Raw genomic sequence first — 19,360 nt, forward strand, 5'->3', positions numbered from 1 at the left:
ATCGTATGTTCTGTAGCATAATCATTAGTAGCCTCAAAATGTACTGATTTAACGGGATGAAGTACGACCACATACCTTATCGCATTTAACCTATACTTCTGCATAGCCTCGCCTCCCAGCTCAACCCCAAGTGCTGTGTAGTATGTATTTCTTGTTTTGTTTAGTAGGTCTTGCAGTAGAGAAGGAGGATCTAACCAAGGGGGTTGGGGGGAGACAGTCTAGAGTCAAGTTAAAGAATGTGATGCCCTTGAGAACAGGAAGCATGCTGGAGTTAGTTTTTTCCCTGAGAGCATTTTTTGCATTGGATATTTTATTTACATTTCAAATGTTATCACTTTTCCAGGTTTCCCCTCCTGAAACCCCCTATCCCATCCTCCCTCCCCCTATTTTATGAGGGTGCTCCCCCACCCACCCACTCCTGCCTTTCTGCCCTGACATTCCCCTACACTGGGGAAAAGGGCCTTCATAGGACCAAGGGCTTCTTCTCCTACTAGTGCCAGATAATGCCATCATCTGCTGGAGGCCTGGGTCCCTCCATGTGTAATCCTTGGTTGGTGGTTTAGTCTCTGGGAGCTCTGGTGGGGTCTGGTTGGTTGGTATTGTTGTTCTTCCTATGGGGTCGCAACTCCCTTCAGCTCCTTCAGTCCTTTTCCCGTGCTCAGTCTGATGGTTAGCTGCAAGCATCCTCATCTGTATCAGTAAGGCTCTAGCAGAGCCGCTCAGGAGACATCCATACCAGCCTCCTGTCAGCAAGCACTTCTTGACATCAGCAATGGTGTCTGGGTTTGGTGTCTGTATATGTGATGGATCCTTTGGTTGCTTTTATATTTGTTGGTTTTCTGCAAGACTTCTAATGAACAGGACATGGCCTGGCGCTAGTATGAGATGTTCGAATGAGACTCTCAAAGGGAGATTCTCTCAAAGTATGGAAAGCAAACGCTTAAGACAAGGCTTGCCTGTCAGTCTTGAGTCTTCGATTGGGGTCTACAGGAGGAAGCTGCCATTCCGGAAAGTTTAGCGCTACAGGGTGTCCTGTCTCTGTGGTTCAGTTCTCACCCCAAGGAAAAGATGCTGCTTAAAGTAATTTTATGTTGATAATTCCTTCAGCTACCTGACACAAATACTAAAGCTCAAGCCAGGAATATTTTCTACATATTCATTTTCAAACAAGATGAGCTCGAAACGAAAGAGTCATGCACACTGAAAGGAAAGAAAACAAGCCGCCATCGAGGATGCTCAGCATAGACAACAAACTGCAATGTCACAAGCCCAGCTAGATGACAGCGAAAGCATCAGCATCAAGATTGATTTAAAGGATCAGAAGATGAATAGATAAGGGGATATCAAACTGACTAAGCAGATTAAAAAGAACAGCCCTGAATTCTAGACTGAAAATATAAGAATAATTTAGAGTGATATGAGAGACGGAGGCAGAATGAGACACAGACTAAGAGAATTAATGAGTTGAAAGTTACATGGGTAATTCACTACAGCTTAGCAGGGAAAGAACAAAAAGAGAGATGGATCACATGACAATAAGACTACGAAACGAGAGAGAGCCTATCACGTGACCCAGCTAGAAGTCTCAGAGTAAACACTAAACTCTGGCTCCCCATTCTCTGTTTTTTTCCTGTCTTCATCTGTGTCTAACTTGTTATCTCTCCGAGACGTGTCTCTGTACAACTCTCTGGGCAAACTGCCCTCTCTTTTCTCTCTCCCTGTGCTCTCTTAAATAGTTTTCCTTCCCTCTCTCTTCTCGTGGGAATCAGGCATATCCTATTATATCAAATTTCTCTCTGACTCATCATCTTATTGGCCACTCAGTTAGATACCACATTGAAACAGGGGTGCTTCCTTCTACAAACTGACTTTACCTTCCTTGTTTGGGATTAAAGGTGTGTAGTAAGGGTGCGTGTGTATTCCAGACAGAGGGACTAAAGATGTGTAGTAAGGGTGCATGTCTATTCCAGACAGAGGGACTAAGGGTGTGTGCTAAGGGCTGAACCACACCACAACTAGAAACATGGACTTAATGCAATCAGAAAATAATGCAAGCTCCGGGTTCACAATATTTTCAAATATTCTGCAACAAATAGTGACCGTGTAAGTGTAAATAGATGATAGACGTGGAGATGAGGAGTTTATCCTCTATTATATAGTCACAATGTAACCACTAATCATACCAGTTGAGAAAAGCACATAGTTTTTGATGGGTCATGTGGAAAGATTTGTAGACATCAGACACCGCAGTGTGATACAGGGCTGGAGAGAGGTAGAGAGTCATTTCAAGAGTCAAGAAAGGAATGCACCAGTTCTCAGATTCAGGCCCCGCCCCCAAGGAATCCTAAGTGTGAAAACACGTTCACATTTATGAACCTTAGAATAAGATTGAAGACCAGAATATCAAACCAAGCCAAGGCAACCTTTTGCTCAACAATCAAACAGCCAGATAAAGGTTCAAAATCTTCATCGACAGAATGGTAACGAAACAAGTAGGAATGGTTATTAAATTAACTTTGGATTATCAGTAACAATATGAAAAATGTGAAGCAGAATCATATCTTCAAATGTTGAGGTCAAATACCTTTACATTGTAGAATTATTTTTCAAATATTAGGATAGTTCTCTAATGGATGGATTGAGGCGGTCTTGCTGTGTAGTCCAGGCTGGCGTCGACTCCTTGGAGTACAGAGTATGTTCCATGATACCCAGCTTGGACATTTGAACTAAATCAAGTTTAAGTTCAGAAATATCTGAGCATCTCCACCAACGAGATTTCTAGTAGATACTTTAAGTAAAGTAGCTATCCAGCAAGGGATGGCAGGAATTCCAGAGGAAGAAAACGAGATCTAGCAGCCATTTTGTATTTAAAAACACACAAATAACCCCAATATTGATTTTTAGGAAAGTACATAAATGTAAATTATGGACTTTTCACAATCCTGAGTTACAGCATTGACAAATGAATACCCATAAGCATTGCCATGGTTAGAGTTTATTAATATGAATAAAGGCATCTACAAGTATATATGACACAGAATGACTGTATTTATGGGAGGTTGAAGATGGCAAAAACTAAATATTTGTTTAGAACTAAGCATCATTGTATGAAAAGATCATAGCTATGTACAAAATAGTAAAGCCTGGCAGAAGGAGCAGCTATGCAATGGCACTCACATTAGATTAACCGTTCCTTCTATACCCATAGATTTAGGTCATGTATTCTTTTCTACACATCATACATTGTCTACTAAGATCATTCCAACAATGTAAGAAGCAATGGGACTCCTCAGATTGGCATGGGTACAATACCCAGGCAGGACGGAGCTTAGCAAGGTGAGCAGTTCCAGGAGTATCAGGAAACATGCTCTCACACACAGTCTAGAGTTTGCCTTTTCTGCCCTACAGCTCCTGCTTGGTTTAATCTTGCATGTTGCCATGGTCTATTTTCTGTGAGCCCTACATCATATACAGTGCCGTGTGCCTTATTGTTTGGAGGCCCTCTTTCTTTGTCATTCCTTGATGTAAAACATTTTCTGTCCTGTAGGTCATAACTTCTGTGCAGAAGCACCTAAGTGCGGAGAAAACTCGGAATGCAAAAATTGGAATACAAAAGCAACCTGTGAGTGCAAGAATGGATACATCTCTGTCCAGGGCAACTCTGCATACTGTGAAGGTAAGGGCAGCCGGACCTTGTGAGGAAGTGACAGAGAGACGAATTGGCTACGCAAGGGGCACCAATTCTCATGGTTTATCCAGCAGTGTCACGTGAGAAACTAAGAGTGGTGTAAGATCATACAGTACCCCCGCTGTCCATGCCAACACCAGGACAGTCATAAGCAGAGCACTTTCTGTTTAATGATTAGAAGGGATTTAATCATCTTCAAGGTCGTGGTGGGATGTGACAAGTGAGTTCCTTTTTCTAATAATGGTCAGAGATTGGCTTAGACCCAGATTTCATCTTCAATTCTAAAGGCAGAATCATTTTTTTCAGTTGATTTTCTTAAAGGACGATCCATGAGTTATCACTTTCTGGTCTTTAGCAAGAATTAATTGGACTGACAGGACTTACGGCTTAGTCCTATGAACCCACACTATTGTTAAGGATCTCAGGCTCAACCTACCGTCTCTTTTGCCTTGTGGGTACACTTCTTCCTCCCAGGCTTGGCACCTCACATCTTGATGGTGAGCATTGCAACACCTCTACTCCTTTAGCAGCCAGAGGGGTGGGGCTTGCTCTGGTCATGTCTTAGAGATCTGAGCCTGTCCTTTTTGAAGACTCTCCCTGGTTCTTCCCACTTTGAGCAGAGAAGTTCTATAAGGCAGAGTCAGGAATGGCCTGCTTCTCTGCTCCTCCTGTTTCTGATGCAGTCACTCCTTTCATCTTTGTTAGCTAAATATCCAGCCGTGATAGCCTGGGAGGAAGGCAGATTTCTCAAATTGAACAAACATGGCCATGTCTTTTCACTGTCATGCACGTGCAGCTTGGTTCTAAAGTGGGTCAAGTGTTCTTGAGGTACAGACAGTGCTCATAGGTGACAGTAGTGATAAATGCCTGTTCAGTCTGTGCTCTCTACTGCTGACCCCTGTTTAACTTTTTGACTTCACTCAAAGAGCTGTTCGCTTCTTTAAGGAAGTACAGCTGGTTCCCAGTGATGGTTCTGGTGGGTGGTTGCTTTTTTCATTTATTCTGGAAGGCTTTCTTTGTTCCTTCATAGTCAGTAGCAGTGTTCTCACTTGTGGGCTTCCTCCCTCTTTCTAATCCTTCCTTTATTTTGCACTTGTGTTTTTGCTTGGAACTTGATTCTTGTACTTTGGGAGAATGAAGTTAGCCCTTTGATTATGATTTTTTTCATCCACTCTTGAATTCTTCTTAGCTATTTGTTAATTTGGGGAGGAACCCTATGGATTTCAACACTTCAGATTAAGTCATTTCTTTTATTTCTATATCATGTTATTTCCCACATAAATCAGATAAAAAAATCTTCACGAGAGCATTTTCTCATTCAATCTCTATGGGAAACACTTCCAAGCTAGGTAATGAGCTGATGGAGTTCCATTGCTACCTTCTGCTAAATGTTGGCTTAAACTAGGAGCTATTATAAAGTGATAGCAGAATCCATGCACAGTGACCCCTAGGGCCATATACTCCCCCCGTGTCCCATAAGCAGTTGAGACCTAGAAGTGGGAGTGATGGCTGCTGTGAATGCTCGCTGGGACTCTTTGATTCTCTCTTCCTTGATTCTGATTTTGATTATATACAATTGGCTCCAAGAGAGAACTGTGGTATTAAAATTGCCCTTTCTGTGGGAGGCCTTTAAAAAAAATGAGTTACACTGTATGACTGCAGGTTTGACTCACTGTTTTCTTCGAATGCCTCTGCATAGTTCACCATCTGGATCTGTCTTCATGCCAGCGTGCTTGCTTGGTACTGGCGCCCTAGGTTATAATGATGGCTAGGGGCTATAGACATTTCTCTGCCATCATAGAGACAGTTCAGAAATTCTAGGGAACTTGTTCATGGATACAGGCCAGCATCTAAGGAGGAATATGAGTAATAAGGAGGAAGAGAGCGCACCACAACAGCACTCTGGAGGTAAAGCAGGAACTATATGCTGGGTATCCAGGGGGGCAACTGAGGACCACACGTAGTGGTTGCCAATGTTTACAACATGTGTCCATCATCTTGAACACGTCAAACTTGATCTTTGCATCCCTGTGGTTACATGATAGTGACATCCTCACTACTGTACCTCCAGTCACTGTGACACTCTACAGCATCCCAAGTAAGGAAATATTGAAGGGCATATCTCTCTGTGTGAGATTCTACATTTTCATGTTCAAATGTATTTCTTCCTACAGGGCATTCTCTGAGCTTCTGCTACTGAGACCTGCTGAAGATTCGCCATCTTAGTTTTCAGAACTGGATTACCTACTACCTAGTCCTGACATCCCTCACCTGATATTTGGGGAGGGCGGGGGATGCTGCCAGGTCTGGTTACTCATGTTCCTCCTTTGGAGCTGAATTCATATGTCCTCTTCCCTTTGATTCCAGTAGAGGCATGGGAAGAGGAAACAATGAGGGCAGTTTGGGAGAAGGAAAACCTGTGTCTGTACCACTCTTCTATTAATTGTGCATAGTTCTCAGCATTTTCTGAGTCCTTACCTGGGAATTTCCATCCAGTGTCATCTAGTGGAGAACCTTAGGGGTGGGTACCCCAGGGATGCATTGTCTTATTGTAGCTTGGAGATAACTAGAGATACATGAACTGCAATAAATGAATGATAATGACCTGTATTACAAAATTTACAATGAGAAAGACTAGCTTAAAATTAAAACAAAACAACACACACCGTCCAAACTATGTTGAAAAATCCATCCCAGACTCTCAGTGGAAGAGAAAGCACAAAAGGCTTTCAACTTTCTTACCTTTGTCCCAAGGCAGCAGAGCTCTGGTGTATTAAAGACTCCTGGTCTTCAGAAGTTATAAAAGTGCTGGAAGATGTCGAAACTTCTCACCAATCAATGGAAGGTAATAAAACCTTCTGCCAGTTGTAATACAATTCACCTGGTTTCATTTTTGCCTTGTGAGTCTGGAACGGACACAGTCTTCATCTTGGAAACTTCTTTCATTGGACTTCAGTGTTTTATGGATCTGGTTGGCTGGGGGATTTCTTCCCCTGTGATAGCATTTTCACTGAGTGGGTCTTAGGTAGTTTCTGATACCTTAGTGTGAATTATAACCAGTGTCCCATATACTTGCAGTGTTAGCTGTGTTGTTGGTATCCTTGCTACTGAATTTGGAGTCTAAGCAGCTCTTCAAAAACTGGAATGAAGAGCTATTTGGAAGGACGAGGAATAGTATGATATCCTTTGCATCCCTCAGGATGAGAACTGTATGACAAATGATCTTTAAGTTGTCCTGAGTTTCCCGGGATCCTTTTGTATTTGTTACACTTCTGGAGGCTTAGACTCTGTGAGCACATGGCAACCCTGGCCACCAATAGCCCTACTTTTCCCAATGGAGGCACTGAGACTCACAGAAACCCAGCCAAGGCAGAGTCCAATGATTTGTGCTCTGTTTTTTTCTTGATGCTCTGGTGGTGACTGTTCCTAACCCTCCCACTCTTCTGATCTCCTATTGGAGTTCAAAATATCTTCCTTATTTTTGATTCATCCCACAGACATCCAGGTCAGATAAAGAACTACAGTGGGTTTGGGGCTGAGAGATGGTTGAGCCCTGAAGAGAATGCACTGCTTATAGCAGCCATTTCAGGGAACTCTGTTCTACCTGTAACTCCATCTCAAGGGAGATCTGCTGCTTCTGCTGTCTATAGTCATATATGTGATTAGAACTGAAGAAGATGGATCTTTTTAAAAAACCTTGGTTCAGGCACGGTGATACTTGCCTTTAATTCTAGCAATCAGGGCTTAGAGGGAGGAAACTCTTTGCGATCTAGGTCAACCTGGTCTACATGGCGCATTTTAGGTCAGAAAGGGCAATACAGTGAGACCATGTCTCGAAGAGAAAAAAGAACAGAAAATCAAGCGAATAAGCTTCAATTAGACAAGACTCGAATTATTTCTGAATGAAGGCTCTGACGGTTTTTGCAAGCCCCCATCTCGTTATTTTCCTCTCTGGCACAAAACCCGGTCATATATCAAGGTTTATTTTTGTTTAGTCGGGCTTCCAGAAGAAAGATGACATGTAACAATTGACATCTGACAAATGATGAATAGATTTCTGGTGCATGTCATATATAATATTTTATACCATTGAAATTTGCCTTGATGGTCAGGGACAGCTACCTGGTCCTTTTCTATAACTGAGTTGAGTTTGCTGATAGAACCTAAATTAATTGATCCAAAGCTCTCATATTCAGGAGAGATCAATATTTACAATAAAGAAAGCAGTGTTGAGAATCACCAGGGAAAGTCTAAAATTCAGGAGCTATAGTCAAGCAGTAAGTTGTTTTGTGTGTGTGTGTGTGTGTGTGTGTGTGTGTTAGAATACAGTTGCAATTTAGTGTTTGGTTATACCAAATCCAGCATCGGAATTTGGATTTCCTAGTCATATGATCATGGGATGGAGCATACTAAAAATTTAGCAAATTTCCCAGGTTGACTAAAGATTAAAAAGATTTTATTGGCTGTCATCGTCATCGTCATCATCATCATCATCGATGTCATCATCATCATTGTTATTGTCATGAGTACAAGCTCCTGGTTTGTGTTCTCTCAGAGGTCAGTACTTTGAGAACTGAATTTTATTCCGATACATGTTATGGCAGAACTGGCCGATCACCAGGGAAAGTGCCTTGAGATGGAAGGGCTACATTATATCAGTTTGCAGGGGCTGTGGGACACAAACCATTATCACTTACAAGGCTGAATGTGCTCTCTCCTCTGAAAGCACAAATGGAGCTGTTTACGAGAAGAGTTTAGCATGAAATGGCCTGTGCTATGTGACTCTAATACTCTTCATGTAGCAGATATGCAGAAGCATTGGATACACACAGGCACGGATCAGCAATGTGAATCATAACTTTTCTTTTTAGATAATTTCTTTGATTTCCCAAGATTATATTATAATTAGATCATAGCAATAACTTCATGTGATTGGAGGTTACGATGGATGGATGGACGGATGGATGGATGGATGGGCCTGTCATTTTTCTCCAGGAGTAAGAGACCAGGAAGGTGGCTGCGAAACCAGAGTTCAGATGGGAAGTGGCCTCAGTGTCACTAAGAAGGTAGAGATTTACTGTATACAGTGTAGTGTGCGCACGCTTCATAGAAACAAAACTGCCAGTTCCAGCTTTAGAGAATCCATGGGGAACAGGCTGACTGTGCTCGCTGCACTTCTGATTACCCAAGAATTAATCAGGTATCTCTGTTTTTCCATTTTCTTTTCCATTTAAGAGTTTTGCATAATATAGCATGATTCTCAGAGCCCGGTTGCTGTTCCAGTTTGAGTCTATCTCTGAAATCCTGCTTTGACTAGGGAGGAATTATCCATCTTTACCACATTAGCTCTTTGCCCTTGTGGCTGGGTATTGGCAGGAATTCCTAATGCTGGATGGAAGGATGCCTCCAGAAATCTTTCTTGTTCTGTTTAGTCTGCACGGCTCAGCAGGATAGCTTGCTACCCAAGTGTTTTCTCAGACTACTATCCCTTAATGAGACAGATTTTAGCCTTTGTTTCATCTGAGTAGCTTGGTCTGTTGTCCTATCTCTGCCAGGAACAGGTGGACTCCCTTCCTGGGAGCCTTCCATTTACCTCTGCATCTTTGATCCCAGGGCTGCTTGAGATCAAACCCAAGCAGCCAAGATGCAAAGCCATCTTGTCCTTCCTCTCACCCGAACCCTTCATAACCTCTACCCTTCTGCCTCGACAACTTTTAATTTTAGTTGAACTCCCACAATACTAATTCTAAATTTCTTTGCATGATCTGATTATCCCTGTCATTTCCTCCTTGGCATCACATTTTTTGCACCTATGGGTTTGCCTCATATTAACAGAGTGACAGGGATTTGAATGCTTTAATGATACTGGTAAGCTATATAAAATGGATAGACCCCACTCTATAGCTTGAATTTGTGCTTCATCCACTCAGCGTGACTTTCTGTGAATTACTAGAGCTTTGCATTTTTAGTTCCCTCACCTGTAAAATGGGCTAGGAATTCTCCTGTACAGCCTGGAATCAGGGACAATGAACTAAGAATGGACCTGATGTGTTGTAGAAACACATAGCAGAAACATCATTTTCTATTCACACTATTTCCCACTCTTCTTCTCATAGAAGAGGTGTGCTCTACAAACACTGCACAGCGCCTCTGTGCTTGTCCTGGTTCATATGGCCATCTCTTCATCCTGCCCTGACAATTTTCCTCTTGAAATTAAAACAACAGACACAGCAAAATAAAGTCAAACCTAAATTCTGTTAACTGTACTTGAGTCAGACCAAAGGGTTCTTGTTAAAACTTAAGCCCTCCAAACTATCTGACACAGTGGTCAGAGCAGCAGGGTGATTTCTTAAAAGGCATTCCTCAAAATTATTTGTAAGGTATCGTTTGGAATTTTTCATTACGTCTTTGCAATGGTGTGTCAAGTGTTGATTAGGCCTCTAGGGTGTTTTGCAGAAATGGGGTTGTCATGTAGCTTAATTATTGTGTTACAAAACTCTTTGGGGTTTCAGACCTTAACTCAGCGAACACACATCTGTCTATTTGGTTGTTCCAATCACAGAATGTTGATGCTCATGAATTTAGTCTTCTTCAACTTAGCGCCTCACATGAGTCATAACCACCTATTCATTGTATCTTCATAGTGTCAGCTCTTGTCTGACACTTTTTGTTTCTTAGCTAGTGAAGACCGTAGTAGCCACTCTTGCCCCATTTACTCACCTTTCCAAAAGTGTACAAAGGGGAGCTATGCCATTGCTTGCTTGCTTGCTTTCTTTCTTTCTTTCTTTCTTTCTTTCTTTCTTTCTTTCTTTCTTTCTTTCTTTTTTCTTTTTTTCGGAGCTGGGGACTGAACCCAGGGCCTTGCGCTTGTTAGGCAAGCGCTCTACTATGGAGCTAAATCCCCAACCCCATGCCATTGCTTTCTTACAAATAGCCTGGTGGGTGGTTCTCAGAATGATACCCAAACTTGCATCTAGGTAAGCCTGGACTCGTGTTGTACTTGGTATTTGTGTTGCCCCTCTATTTTGTGTTCTCAAGTCTTCACTTATCCGCATTCTTCGTTCCCTCCCAACAGGTCTGGGTGGTGGTTCTTTCCTCAGTACAGGATGCCCCTCCCAAGTCTTTTGCCAAGTTTTCTACTTTCTAGCAAGCTCAGAAAAGTTTGAAATTTCCTTTGAAAATTTGAAAAAAGGTCTCTCTCCTAACCACCCAGATGAGATTACCTTTCCCAGCCTCTAATGCTTTTGTTGCCATTTTTGATACTCGGACTTTATTTTCTTCATAGCAATTGCTCTCTAAAATTGTTTTTTTTTCCTTTTCTCAAAACCATTCTTAACTGAGTTTGTCTTTTTGGAGTATAAACTGTATTGGACGATAATTATATTTGATTCCTTATTATCTTAGTACAGGTGAATTGCTGATGAGCAAGCATGAGTTTAATGGAAGGAAGGAAAAAAGAAGGACTAAAGGAGAAAAGAGAAAGTGGGAAAGGATTCAAGTCTCTGTGTGACTGTCCCCTTTCTTGTCTCAGAGTTTTCTTGTGTCGTTCAAGAGCTGGTTCCTAAAATGTGAAGTCGTTTCTGTTAAGTTTTGCTAATATTCAGGCCATATAATATTAGCACTCGTGTGTTACCTTTTCCTGTGTATTATTTTTCTGTTGCTGTGAAAAATACTATGACCTAAGGAAGAAGGAGCTTATTTTAGCTTATGGTTTCAGAGAGATAGAGTCCGTAATGCCAGGGACCCATAGCGTGGTGGCAGAAGCAGGAAGCTGGGAAATCCCATTTCATTCATGAATAGGAAGCAGAGATAAAAGAAGAGGGGGAGGCTTAAGACATCGAAGTCCATCCCCATGGGCATACTTCCTACAGCAAGGCTCCATACATAACTTTTCCAAACAGCACCAAGTATTTAAATACGTGAGCCATGAGGGACATTTCTCATTACTCCACTATGAACTAGCTGTCTTTAGTACCCCAGGATGCCCATTCATCACCATATTCATAATAAATCAAATGATGTGGGGCTTACAGCAACGTCAACTTTCATTCCTCATCATGTAATCTTTAAAACGGCAGTTTCTAGTCATTAAGTGTCTTCCCTCAGAGTTCTGAGTCAGGGCCCTTTGGTGGTCATGTATAGTCTGTGACTTTTAAGGTCATTGTGGAGAAGGAAGAGAGAACAGAAAGTTTTCAATGTGCCTGGGCTGGTTACATTTCACTGGCCAAAACCTCGTTACCCACCAGACTCAGTGCCAAGGGAGACTGGTGAACAGTAGCTAGCTCTTTGCCCAGGAGGAACAAGAATATGGATGGGATGAACAGCTTTCTGATCTCGCTGGCTTTTCTGCTTACTAAATGAAAAAAGTTCCTCATTAATTTTAATCCTTTTACTGTTTTATTTTCTGTGTTCTGGTGTCAGCAGATATTGCTGAGACTTACTCATGGATAGGGTTGGATAACAGAACAGTTTGCCTGCCACAGTGTCATTGTCTTTTCCTTAAGACGTCTCCACAGTGACTGCTTTTGTTTCTCTGCAGGGTTTATTCAACTCCCTGTACCTCATATCCCAAAGTGACTCACCTGTTCTTTTTTTTCCCTCAAGCAAAATTCATGGTTTTACATGCAGTATAAATTCAGAGCCTTAGGCTAAGCAAAAAGCAGTTCATGCAGAAAGCTTAACATGCATCTGCAAATGATTGATATCATCCTGATGGTAGCAGGGATGAGTGTGTACACAGTGGGATATTGGTTAATTAAGAATATCGCCAAATTGTGGAGTTGTGAGCACCATAGAAAAAGTGGAGATTGAAGCAAAATGAATGTAGAAATGGCTGGCCCTTGCTGTCTGTGGTTTGCCTTGGTGGTTGACTAGCCCCCAGATAGTTCTGTGTTCTAGTGTTTTGTCCTCTCCATTTATTTTCTTGACAGTTCTCCAGGCAACAGTACAGTGGAAGAATGTTGAAATGGGGGCCAGGAGATCCTGATCAATCCTGACTTGGCCATTTAGCAACTGGGTGACCATAGAATGTTACTTGATCCTTTTGTGTCTCAGTTTCTCATAGCTTAAATAAGATGTGAAACAAGACTTAAATAAAGATACCCAGAAGTGCTTTAGGAAGACTGATACAGTATAGGTGTGGATTTTATACCTTTTATCATTTTAATTGGGTAATTATGTGTCATAATAGCAATATGTCTTACCTTTTGTAGCTATTGGACTAGAAGGTAGGTCTTCCTTATCTGTCTGTCCATCTACAGATACTTAGGTATACATTGTACCCACCAACATACATGTTGGGCCACAGTTTTATTTTGAGCTGTGATAGGCTTCATAGAAATGGGGCTTATAGTCAGGCATGTCCTTCATTAGGGTCAGTGGACTCTGTTGTGATCTTGTAGTATGAAGCATGCAAGGTTGTACACTGTAGTCCTGTCCAGGGGTAAAGCAAGCAGGTGTGGAGCGTTATGTAACATAAGCACATGCTTGGCCAGAGCCTCTGGGTTGTTAGAACTTTGAAGATGATCAATGATCTGACCCATCCTCAGGAACCCTGTAGTCTAGAGTAGAAGAAAGACATAGGCAGATAATGAAATCCTAGCAGAACTTGCACTATCCTAGACTTAAAGACTGTAGTGACTATGTTGATGGGAACCATGCATTCTGACGATAGCAGGTTACCTGAGAGGCGTGGCCGAGGAACTGAATTCTTAATAAGATGTCCTAAGTGGTGAAATGGGAGAGGTGTGAGGGATGAATATCCTTAGTGTATATGAAAGCACAGAGTAATAGCTTTAATGTGACTGCAACAAGCAGCATCTGGAAGATGTAGCCAATGGTGATGTGGCAGGAGCTCCAGGTTGTCCTGTAGGCCGTGCATGTAAATATTGTACAGACATCACACTGGGTGGGTGCACAGTTGAATCCACTTGACTATGGAGAACATAGTAGAACTTTATGCTTAGTGCTACCTCATGCTAATAGCTTTCATTTTGATATATATTACACTATATATGATGTAGTGCTAGTGGACACATATACTTTATTAAATAGTTATGTATTATTTACTTACAGGAAGTACACACCCAAACATTTTTTACCTCAAAAGATGCATGATCAAAAAAAAATTATCAGAGACCACAGCTGTGGACCAGAGAGTAAAAAGTCTGAGGTCAGGAGGATGCAATTGGATGTCCAGGAGGAAAGTTACGTTCCAGGCCCCAAGGGTTCAGAAGCGTTGCCTGGAGGGTTGCTGGAGAAAAAGAACCAGGTTAGCTAACACTGCTTTGCATAGTTCATGTTTTCCAAGGTTGAGGCCTGGCCAGTGTAGATAGGAAATGGATAAAATATTACTGAGACCACTTGAAGGAGTTCATCTGGCTTTGCCTGGCTGCTTGGTGGTGTTTCTTTAAAGCGTACAGTTGCTGCATCTGACTCCTGACAGGCTCTTGGTGAGAGGGATGTATCTGGCATTTCCCTAGTGTGATTTCCTCTCCTCAGGACTCAAGACGCTCAGAGGATAAACAATGACAGCCTTGTAGTTGCTTTCCAGGGATGTACTTTCAACATGGGAGATCACACTGAGAAAATGCTTGGCTCCTTGTGTGGGGTTTTGAGGCTTTGGGGTGTCCCCTAAAGTCATTAGTCATTGATTTATAGTACATAGCATTTTTTTTTTTTGGTTCTTTTTTTTCGGAGCTGGGGACCGAACCCATGGCCTTGCGCTTCCTAGGTAAGCGCTCTACCACTGAGCTAAATCCCCAGCCCCAGTACATAGCATTTTAAAAATGTATTCTTCTCTCATATATTATAGAGAACTACAGTGTCTTCTCCTCCATTCCTCCGAGTTTCTTTCTTCACCACCCTTCTTCCCCAGAGCCACTCCTCCTCTTTCCCTTCAGAAAAGAGCATGCCTCCTAGGGATATCAACCAAATATGGTATAACAAGCTACAATAATAAGACTAGGTACATACTCTCATAATTTTGTAGCTTTCTGTCCTTGTGAGATTCGAGCAGTGGGGATGGGGGTTGCCTCTGACTCTTTTCCCGGTTCTTAGAACTCTTTTTCTCGTACTGGGTTGCTTCATCCGGTAGTTAGTGTTTTATGTAGCAAAAACAAAGAAGGAAACAAGAAAATGAAAGGAAAAATGTCCTGCTGACACGTTAGGGACAAATCCAAGCTTTAGAGCTTTAAACAGAAGTGGGAAGTTTAGTAGATTAAAATGTTTTACTTTACCTAAAATGTAAGTAACTTTTGATTCTTTGCCATGTCTGATATCTAGGTAGAAAGAATTGAATGTATCATGTTGTACTTTGTGTATGTGTCTGTGTGTGTCCATATGTGTGCCTATGCATGCATATATGTGTAGACACCAGAAGGTGACCTCATGTGTGAGAGGTCATATCACTTTCTGTCTTGTCTTTTGACATAAGGTCTCTCACTGAACTTGGGGCTCACTTGTTTAGCTAGACTGTCTGCTTATTGAGCTCCAGGGAATCCTCCTGCCTTCCTGCCAGCTTTGAAGTTAGGCATGAACCCATATTTTTGTAGATAACTGGGGATCTGAGCTCAGGTCCTTACACTCGCACCTCTCGCATACTATTTAACCATCTCCTCTGCCCCAAATGTCTTACTTGCTTTAGATACAGCTCCCAGTATGTATGCCTAGACTTGCTGTTAAATTTAAATTCTTGGCGAAGTTGGCCTCGATATAAATTACACATGCCAACTCTTTAGGGAAGAAGAGCAGAGGCTGGATGAGAACTTAAAATTTGATCTGGTGTACTTGAGCTAAAACTTCTCTCTTTATCATTTGTGAACTCAGACCAGAAATGCATTTATTTGTGTTTCTGTCTTCTTGGAAAACCAGTGTGCAAATGCATACACTCCAATGTTCTCTTTTTGTGGTTTTGTATGTGTGCAGGGTATGCATATGTGTGCATGTGTGGGCACATGCAAAGGCCAGGGGAAGATGTTGGATATCTTCTTCTCTAACCTCGTACCTTATTCTCTTGAGACATGGTCTCTCACTGAACCCGAAACTCTTAGATTCAGCTAGGCTGGCTAGTCAGTTAGCTCCTGAAGTCTGCCCGTCTCTGCTCTCTTGCTCTGGCGTCACACACATGTGCTTCCACACCCAGCTGTCTATGTGGGTACTAGAAATTCGAACTCAGGTCCTCAAGCTTGCACAGCACCTGCTGTTACCTAGCCCACCTTTTTAAGAACTACTATAGAAATTAAGGCAAAATAAGCTTTAAGAAACAGCTTAAGATTTAAATAAATTATCAGCTAGCTGTGATCATGACTGTTCAACTATGAGTATGTAAATTCTCAGTCTTACTGTCATGGATGTGTTGCAAGCAGTGAGGAAGGGGAGGGCAGCTCCTGGAGTGAAAAGGAAATGGATATCTTACAAGCAAGGACTAAGACTGATGTTTCATGGGCAAGTATGTATTGCCCTGTGGGATTCAAGTTGAAACTATTCCATGAGATGCGGGGAGCTGACTGGTGGGAGGAAGATGAAGTGCTGGGAGGGGCCTTTATAGAAACATTGAGGCAAAAAGAGGGCTTGTGGTTCTTAGAACCTGGTGGGAACGCTGGGATGAGAACAGAGGGAGGTGAAAGCAGGATTCTATGAAATCATTCTAAAGAAATTGGGGTATTAAAGGCTTTTTTAAAAATAAGAAACAGGGAGATTTGATTGTTATTTTTGAAAAAAAATCTTAACTATAGCAACTAGTCAGAGACATAGTGGGCAGAGCTGAAATCAACAGGCTGGATGATTCACTGGATGCTGAGAGGGAGATTGGATGCTGTATAAAAGAGTTAAGGATAGTCTTTGGCTGTTTCCTTTATGCTCCTCACTTTGGTGACTGACATTGTGGTTCCCTGCTCTAGCTCTGTTCACACTTTGTTCATAATTTAAAGTATCAACAGGATCTTGTTACTACACTCCATATTTCCTAAATTATGAGCTATGGGCTGCTTGAAATTCAACTCCTAGTTGCCAAGGCCCAGCCTTGGGCCTGGAGGATGGTGGTTATTTTAGGTAGAAAATAAAGATGCGTCTGCCTGCATGAACACAGTGTGCTTCATGGGCTCTTTTCTCACAGATGCTGCACATCTTCTTAACTAAAAAAGAAGTTTGTTACGTAGGCATGTGCATGTGTGTGCCTGCATGAATTAAGTCACCACAAGTATGCAAACGCCTACAGACATCAGAAGGTGTTGGGTCTCCTAGAACTGGAATCACAGGAGGTTATGGACCACCAGATGAGTGTGTTGGGGACTGACCCTGTCCCCTCAGCAAGAGAACAAGAATTTGGTAGCCTGTGGCCATCTCTCTAGACCATGTCTTGTCCATTTCCTTTCTAAGCTAAAGACACAAAGAACCACTAAGATACATTCCAATTCTGACCTACACATCTTTTTAAAGAGCCCCACCCCCTCCCCCTTCGTTGTTTACCACTGAAAAGAGTTTCAGAATTTCAGTGTGAGCTGACAGCTCTTACGGAGCTGCTGTAGAGATCTGGGCATCCCTTTCCAGCTAGGCCTTTATCACCTTCCCTTCTGTCGGTGAATGTCAGCATTGTGTCTCTGATGCTCACTCACCTGGCTCCTCCGAACTCCAGTGGCAACTTTTCTGAGCGCAGCTAAAGAGCTCTGGTTTGTGAGATAGATTACGCTTCAATGTGTTGATGCTTCCAGCGTTCTGCAAACTTATGCTTTGTGCTTGACTTGGCAAGGTAATAAGTTTGTTTACATTTGTGAGGAGTAAATGAAATGTGTGTGCTTTTTTCCAAGTGCCAGGCTGTGCACGAATGCTGGGCCTGCTGCCTCTTTGTTCATTTTTTTCTCTCTCTCTAGAACAACAGGACTCAACATATGGGTCATGACCCCTTTGGGGGTCACAGGTCAGGTATCCTGCATGTCAGACATTTACATTTCAATTTGGAATAGTAGCGACATTACAATTATGAAGTGGCAATGGAGATAATTTTATGGTGGGGGGGGAAGGGGTGACCACAAAATGAGGAACTGTGTTAAAGGGTCACAGCATTGGGAAGGTTGAGACCCCCTGCTCTAAAACTTTGCCTGCCAATTGGAGAAGAGCAGTAAATCTGTACTTGCCAAATATTGAATGGATGGGGGACATTCTTGGGTGTGTATTGGTGTGGTTTTGTGTTTTGTTTTCTTGTTTTTATGTTTTTTTCTGAATGAAAGTAGTGGAGGCTATCTCTGACTCTGTCGCCTACCATCGGATCCTGCTCTCATACTGGACTGCATGGTTGGCACTCAGTAGGAGAGGAGGAGAGGATGTGCTTAGTTCTGCTGGGACTAGAAGTCCCAGGCAGGGTGACACTAAAGAGGGGCTTCCCCTTTTATGAGAAGGGGTTGGGGGAGGGAATAGGGGAAGGGTTTGTAAGGGTGGGACCACAATTAGGACGTAAAGTGAATAAATCATTGAAAGAAAGCAACTCTAACATTTGTGCCAGGGCACGTGTTCGGGAGGCATCTATATGAGAGAGATCTAATGTAGAGTCCTTGACACCTCAGTGGCGAAGCATCAATGATTCTGTGGGATGGGGCATAGATACTCAAAGGAGACCTGTTTAATGAAAAATACGAAATTACCAAATTGTTAAAACACAAGTGGTTTTAGGACTTTAAAAGTACTATTTTTATCAATTCTTTGAGAATTTCATGCCATGTATTTTGGTCACATTTACCCCAGTTCTTCCCATCCCTCTCCTTTCTGCCTTCACCTGCCAATACCCTCAACCAGGATATTTAAACCCCTATAGAGTATTTTTAATTTTTATTGGATATTTTATATATTTGCATTGCAAATGTTATCTCCTTTTGCCCTTTTCCCATCCTCCTTCCTCCCTCCCCTGCTTCTGTGAAGATACTCTCACTCCCATAGACCCACTCCCACCTCAACACCCTGGTATTGCCTTACTCTGGGAAAATAAGCCTTCACAGGACCAAGGGCTTCTCCTCCTATTGGTACCAGACAATGCCATCCTCTGCTACATACGTTGATGGAGCCATGGGTCCCTCCATGTGTACTCTTGGTTTGGTGGTTTAGTCCCCAGGAACTCTGGGGGATCTGGTTGGTTGATACTGTTGTTCTTCCTGTGGGGTTGCAAACTCCTTCAGCTCCTCAGTTTTTTATCTAACTTCTCCATTGGGGTCCCTGTGTTTAGTTCAATGGTTAGCTGCAAGCACCCTCATCTGTATCAGTAAAGCTCTGGCAGGGCCTCTTACGAGACATCCATATCTGGCTCCTGTCAGCAAGCACTCTTGGGATCAGTAATAGTGACTGGGTTTGGTGGCTGCATATGGGATGGATCCCCAGGTGGGGCAGTCTCTGGATGACCTTTCCTTCAGTTCCTACTCCACTCATTGTCCGTATATTTCCTCCTGTGAGTATTTTGCTCCCCCTCTAAGAAGGACTGAAGTTTCCACATTTTTGTCTTCCTTCTTCTTGAGCTTGAGTCTATTTTTAATTTTTCCCTTACCTTCCTATTAATTTCTTAGACTTTTAAATTATATAATGATATCATTTCTCAATTCCTTTTCTTCCCTCAACTCTTCCAAAGTTCTTTCCCTCCCACCTTCCCATATCCCCCTCACCTTAAACCTTCTCAAATTCATGACCTTTTTC

The 19,360-nt window shown here is 42.3% G+C and overlaps 1 protein-coding gene across 7 annotated transcripts in view; it reads left to right on the top strand.

The window, feature by feature from the left end:
* Nell1 (neural EGFL like 1) overlaps positions 1-19,360 on the top strand; it is an 864,397-nt gene that overhangs the window by 280,955 nt on the left and 564,082 nt on the right. For 6 of the 7 annotated variants that reach the window (NM_031069.2, XM_063275221.1, XM_063275215.1 and 3 more), the window contains 1 exon segment: positions 3,548-3,676. In NM_031069.2, the coding sequence (NP_112331.2) occupies positions 3,548-3,676 (129 nt within the window). 7 annotated transcript variants of the gene reach the window in all.

Source organism: Rattus norvegicus, chromosome 1, assembly GCF_036323735.1.
Source record: "Rattus norvegicus strain BN/NHsdMcwi chromosome 1, GRCr8, whole genome shotgun sequence".
NCBI lineage: Eukaryota > Metazoa > Chordata > Mammalia > Rodentia > Muridae > Rattus > Rattus norvegicus.